The following is a 6,875-nucleotide window of genomic DNA, read 5'->3' as shown; positions in this document are numbered from 1 at the left end:
GAGCTTAACTACTATGGCCAATTTAGAGTCACTCTATTCAAATGTAAGTGGGATGACACCACCAGAGATAGGGGATTTAGAAAGGATGCATGGGGCTTTACTTCTGTCAATTTTTCACACTCAATACATACGGGTGACCGTGAAGCACATGAACCGTACATTGAAGCTTCACAAGCTCAAATGGTCTATTATGTGAATGATGAGGTTAATAAAGACTGGAATGTTGTTGTCCACATGAAGCCAAGAGACTTGTATGATATGGGAGAACAAGTTAAAGAAGATTGTGGGAACGAGCCATACCCAGAGCAAGACCTTGATCAATTTTTTGAAGACAATGATGATCTGCATCTTCTTAGGGAGGATGTAGATGATGATTTACTAAGTAAGGGGGATGCTAATGAGATATTAGAAGATCAAGATATGTCAGAATAGTGTCAATCGAATTAACTAGTTTTCTGTGTTATTCTTGGTCGATTAAATCAATATGTTTTCTTGTTTCTGTTTGACATTTGCAAAATTCCTTTTTTTCTAACTTCAATTATTTTCAATTGCTTATTTGTTTTATGTATGCATATATGGCAAAGAAAAAGCGGTTCAGGAATCCACTTAAATCAATTAGGGAGAGCTCCTCACATGCTCCCGAACCTTCTGTACCAGAACCTACAATACCAGATCCATCAATACCAGAACCTACAGAAGCAGAGACTCAACCTTCTAAAGTTGATCAAGATTCCACCCACAAATGGCCTGTAAAGGCTATAGGTATATACATATGATTCAATATTACTTCTATTTTTTTGTTTTTTGTAAGACCTGGAGTTGCAGAACTAGTTATTTTTCCGACTCATGCGTAGAATCAGTGTAAGCGTGACAGGAGTTTGATGTTTGAGAAAGATTAATAAAGAAGAAAGTTCAGGAATTGCTTGAGGAATGCCGCGTAGTTGTTTTAGGAGTTAGTGCGAGTCGTCTGCACACCTGCCTTATGGCGAGAGTGTCCAGAATAGGCTAATTTCGCTTTTAAAGTAACGTTTAAGTGAGAGTTCAAATCCTTGGGAAAATAAAAAGTTCTCTTTATTTTTCCTTCGACCAGTGTTTCATTTCGGAACCCTGGACTGTACGAACGATAGTATTCACTTTTCGGAAGTCCGACGACGCTAATTTCTTTGCTTCGAAACCCTAAATTCAATCACTGGATGAAGACTTTTTCTATTCGGGACTTCTAACGAAGTTTCCGTGCACATTGCCAGATTTGTTTCGATGTTTCCAATCTTTCTTCAGAACGAAGTTTTGTCGTCTGACCATCACAGCAAAAAGTAGTTTTTCAGGACAGATTAACTTACACCGCTTTTGGGATTTTAGAGATCGTTTTTCCCAAATGTTAGGGATTTGTTTTGAGTTCTGGAATTCTGACGCCAGAATCTCTCTTAGAATTCACCGATGAACGTGCTGCAAAAATCGGAATCGCGAAATTTTCATTTTTCCGCGATTTCACCTTCCTATAAATAGTAAAAAAATCAAAAATAACTCACAAAACCCACATAGAGGCCGCGAGTTGAGGAGAGAAAGGGGGAGAAGAGATTTTCGCCGAAACTTGACCGATCTTCGCGCAGTTCGTTCCTACTTCAAGGTATCTAGGTAACTAGCTTGATTCCTACCTCTGATCACTGTTTCTACTGCGTTTCTTTAGCTGTTTCTGTGCTCAAAGTTTCGAGCTTTTCGTAAAACTGTCCGTTTTTCCTGATTTCTCTGTTGGGGTATCTTCTGTACGTGCCCAAGAGCCTAGAACCTTCGTCGGTCTTCGTCGATTTCGATCGAGTTGTCCAAGATCTGAAAAACTGTGTAAAAACCCTTTTTGCGCACATTTCGAAACTTTAATGTCGAAAAGTCGTAATCTGACTTCGTTCCTTTAGGATTAGTTGTTACAAATGTCGTTAGGAACATCGCTGTCAAATTTGTTTTCCGAAGTGATAACTTTGAGGTTTTGAGCTTTTATTTTGGACCAAAACGCCCCTGAACAGCCGTATTTCGATCCGATTGTCCGAAAATTTTTCCGACAGTTTCTTTGCCTTAGTTTTACCCTAAAACTACCTTGTAAACAGATTAGATCGAAGAAAAAGAGCCGGAGCTCTTTTCCCTTTATGGCCGAGAGCTATTTCAAGGGGGGGGGGGGAGTTTTTCGTTCTCGAAAACTTGTCTTTTCGTACCCGATTGTTGTATTCTGAAGCTTTAATGCTTTGTCTATCGTTAATTAGCTGTATTGTGATCGAGCTAATCGATTTTGTTTGGATTTCTGCTTTGTTTTCTCCGAGGTTCAGTTGAAGGAACTTTGGGTTTTTCAGAGCAATCGTGTGAAGGATATTTAAACCACGAGACTGGAGCAGCTCGAGGTTAGGGCAACTTACTATTAGCTATGACTACATGATAGGCGTCGATAAATTCGACTTATGCTTTACTTTGATATTGTTTATGATGATGATTTATTGTTATGACTGTTTTCATAACTTATGATATTGATGTTGCATTGAATTGTGCGTTTTGACGCGACTTCGGAGCGAATAATCACTGAACTGATTCCTTTTGATCTTTCGGGTTGAATGAACAACCCTAGGCAAGTCCAAACTCAAGGGTTGAGACTTAGCTATCGTTTATATACTTAGACTTTTCCCGAGGGTTACATTTGGTGGGTTTTTGGAAAACTTAGAATGAATAGAATTTCGAAAACTAAAGACCTTAGAGAACTTAGTTTTCAAAGAATTAAACTCATAACCTGACTAATTCAATTTAAAACGTTTTCATTAACGAATGAACCATAGGGAACCTAAAGGGGAAAATGATTGCGAAAGACGGGGAAAAGTCGTCAAGTCTTGAAGTTACTGGGAATTGGGGAAAGCCATTGAGGTGAGCTACGGTGATGATTGAAAGTCACCGAGTACTCTAGTACTCTTGTTGTTGGAGTTGTGTTGTATTGACCGACACTAACTCTGGGTTTTGACATTGGGTTTTGTTGTTGGAGTTGTGTTGTATTGACCGACACTAAACTCTTGGGTTTTGGGTATGGTTTTTAAGCTAAACACTTGTGTTGTGAGGACGATTCGATGTTTGGCTAACCATATTGCATCATGCATCATTTGGTGAAGAACGGGAATGCTTCACCAATGCATAATTCGATGAAGAACGGGAATGCTTCATCGATGGTGAAGAACGGGAATGCTTCACCAATGCATAATTCGATGAAGAACGGGAATGGTTCATCAAGGATGAAGAACGGGAATGCTTCATCAATAGTGAAGAACGGGAATGCTTCACTAGTGAAGAACGGGAATGCTTCACAACTATCCGGATCATATTGAATTGCATTTCACGCATACATTCATCCTGACTGGAATTGTGTGCTGTTTGCATTACTGAATTATTGTTAGAGCCGATAACATGCTAGGAGTATACTTATATATATATATATAATAACATATATATATATTCCCCAATCACATGTTGTTTGTATATCTACTCTATTCCGTGAGTTGACCCTAGCGCCTTGGCTTTGGTTTCATGTTTGTGTTTGGGCGGTCGGCCTGCTGCCAGATGTCGATGGCGGACTGGTTTTCGATGGTCTCTCACTCGGGGGGGATCAGGTTTGAGCTGGTTGACCGACATGCCCCACCGCTTGGGTGATCGATCTTGTGGGTCTCCGAGCGACGTACCGGGGAAGGGTCATGGAGGACCGGACTGACGAGCGTGGACGTCTGACGAAAGGAGTTTTACGACGCATGGAGCTGAGCTTCAACTTGCCAACTTCAGTTCGCTGTGGACTCGGTACTGGGAGGGTAGGTTTAGGCAGGCGTCATATTTTGTGTAGAGCTTTGATTCGTTTTACTTTTGGGACAGGGTAGGTTCCCGACGCATGGCTTTTCGTGTGGTTCTTTTACTCAGGGATCACAGTGAGTCAGTCGGACTGTAGGGGTCTTTGCTTAGGCCATTTTGAGGCCGACTTTCTCCTAGTGGATTGTAATTATAACTTTCTCACTCACACTTCTGGACCTGTATATATTTGCCTACGGGCACTCTACTTTGGAGTCACTGCGAGTGCGCGTGACGTGGAAGTGCAGCTGAGGCTGTACATGTTTATATATGTTGTACATCGGTTAGTTTAGTTTGCTGAGTTATGTCTTCATTTTCTATCGCTTTAATTTTAAGGAATCAATCGAAAAAAAATTACCTGTTTTCCGCGTAAAGTTTATTTTTAGTTACTAAAGTGACACCTGGAAATCGGGGTGTTACATTTTTGTTTTGGATAAAGATTCACTTTTGGTGACCAGCAGCCACTAATCTAGCATCATTTCTGTTTTTTTGTTTTTATTTTGGATAAAGATTCACTTTTGTGTTGCTTCTTTGATTACTATAATAAGAACATGTTAGAAATGTAATTAATATTTATTTTGTGCAGATGAAGAACACAATATAATTAAGACACTTAAGTTGAGGGCTAAGGAAATTCATGATGTGCCTGATGGACTGCGTATCATTGTAGATTTTGATGAGCACTATAGACCTGTTGGAAATGCAGCTGGCTTGCTTGCTAGCGTTTGTGGAATTGTAGCAACTAATAGCACTCTCTTTCCTATATGTTATGAAAAGTGGCCAGCGTTGCCTGAAAGTTACTTTAAAGAACAATGGAGATCACTCTTCAATGTAAGATTTATCCCTCAATTACTTCACTTTTGTTTTTTAGAAGAATAATCATTTAACACCTTTTGTTATTTGTAGCTTCGATTCTATTTCAAAGTCCATGAGGATTATGTCAAGAGATATTTGATGCAATCCATTAACAGAAAATGGAGAGAGCATAGGATTAAGCTTTGGGATGAATTTAATGATCCGGCTTTGAGCAAAACTGAAATTATCAACAACGTTCCAGAAGGTGTTAGTTTGGACCATTGGGCATTATTTGTTGAATATCGCTTCAAACCTGAGACACAGGTAAATGTACTTCAATTTTTTATGAGTAACTTATTATTAAGCCATTGAGACTTACCATAATTTCACTTGTAGGAACAATGTAAAAGGAACAAGGAAAATAAGGCAAAGCAATTGATTCCACATACTTGTGGTGCCAAGAGTGTGGCAAGGAGAAGGCACGAATTGGTAGTGTAGTATTCTTCTTAAGTGTGTCAATCTTTTACACAAATTATAACCTTACTTAGTTATTAAATATATTTTATTTTGAAATTTTTAGCAATTGGAGACCGGTAAAAGTGTTGGTCGGGGCCCAATGTGGAATTTGATTCACAAGAGAAAAGATGGGAGATATGTGAATGACAAAGCAAAGGAGATAGGGGTAAAATAATAATATTTCATTCTTTTATTCTATTTTTAGGATGTTGAAGAATGAATCTTTGTTGGTCTTATGTGTAGGAAAAAATTGATAATGATTTGAGCTAAAATGTAGAAGCTTATGCTGAGATTTCTCCCAATGATCCTGTTGGTAAGTATCATGGACCAGAGCATTCCGGTCGTGTTCGAGGACTAGGCTTAGGAGCGGTTCCTACGGTTGCATTTAAGCATACAACCACACGACTTAGTGGTATGAACTTCGGTTCCTCCGATGCTGGTTCTTCATCCACATATTTAGAGAAAAAGGTGGAAAATATTCAGTCTCAAATGCAAGCACTAATGGCTTTTGTTTGCTCAAATCAAGGAGGAAATGTCCCCCAAGAGTTATCTGCCTTCTTTACAAATTCAACACAACAGGTATCCATGGAAAATCTGTTTTATCTGTTTTATTATGTTGGCACTTTTTTCACAAGCAATTTACTCTGTTTTTTAGAATTTTCTCTTAAAACTGTTAGTGATAGAACTTTCTTATAACTGTCAGTTTTCCAAACATACAGTAGCTTGGAGATCAGTTAATTGATTGAGTTCTTTCCTACTGTTGGATTTTTGTTTCTTAATGACTAATTAAGAGTATTGCTTACATTTTCTAGCAGGTATAACAGAAATAAACAAACATGAACTTCAACAATTAGCCCAAGAAATTTGGAGTCTAATCTAATATTTGTGTAGATTTGGTTGTTTTGTTTGGAGCTGACAGTTACTGTTTTCATGGTGTTATTAAAACATTGTTTGATGTATTGAATTGAAACTTGTTTGAAAGTGTAATGGGATTTGTTAAGGTGATTAACAATATGATTAGAATTGAAACTTGTTTGTGTGCTTCTTCATTTCTATATGTCCTTTTTATTTTTCCTTCCCCTGTACTCGCTAGTGTTGCTGTTTTATATTTTCCTTTTTTCTTTCTTTGTACTTGATAGTGCTGTTGTATTTGCTATGTCTCTTGTTTTTTTTAGTTTGCTTTTCTCTTGGTTCACGTGGGGAACCTTGTCCCCATGTGCTTTCATCTAATATATTTACTTCATCTTTCAAAAAAACAAACATTCAATAAATCATAATGTTTGTTTTCTTCATTTCTTGTAGGCACCAGATGGAGATGGAGGTAGCGGGATGCCAAATGGAAGCAACCCAAATTCCAATTTAGAGGATGCTTAGAGCACATCTAGTCTATGATAATTTTATTATTGTGATAGCTTCCTAGATTTATTATTGTAATGAACATAGAGCTAGACTAGACCCCAAATGCTCCTTGTTATTTAGAGTTTCATTGGAGTTTTATAATGTGTTTATTATTGTAATGATCATAGAGCTAGACTAGATTTATAATGTGTTTAAATTTCATTAGAACTTTGTGAGTTTTATAATGACTAACCGATTTATCTCTTTGTTCTTAAATGATTGCAGGAGCAGTTGGATCAGACATAAAGTACAACATTTTTGCAAATTAAAATTTAATCAAAGTAATTGTTTCACACAACTCCAAGTTT

At 37.8% G+C, this 6,875-nt stretch overlaps 1 protein-coding gene across 1 annotated transcript; it reads left to right on the top strand.

Annotated features, from left to right (window-relative positions):
• The first annotated feature begins 575 nt into the window (after positions 1–575).
• Positions 576–6,543, top strand: LOC130736473 (uncharacterized). The gene is made up of 7 exons (XM_057588306.1): positions 576–762; positions 4,445–4,689; positions 4,765–4,977; positions 5,050–5,142; positions 5,234–5,335; positions 5,488–5,748; positions 6,472–6,543. The coding sequence occupies exons 1-7, from the start codon at positions 576–578 to the stop codon at positions 6,541–6,543; spliced, it is 1,173 nt and encodes a 390-aa protein (XP_057444289.1).
• The last annotated feature ends 332 nt before the right edge of the window (positions 6,544–6,875 follow it).

The sequence above is a fragment of the Lotus japonicus genome, chromosome 1, assembly GCF_012489685.1.
Source record: "Lotus japonicus ecotype B-129 chromosome 1, LjGifu_v1.2".
In the NCBI taxonomy this organism is placed as follows: Eukaryota; Viridiplantae; Streptophyta; class Magnoliopsida; order Fabales; family Fabaceae; genus Lotus; species Lotus japonicus.
The sequence above is the reverse complement of the archived record's forward strand: the minus strand, read 5'-3'. Positions and strand labels throughout refer to the sequence as shown.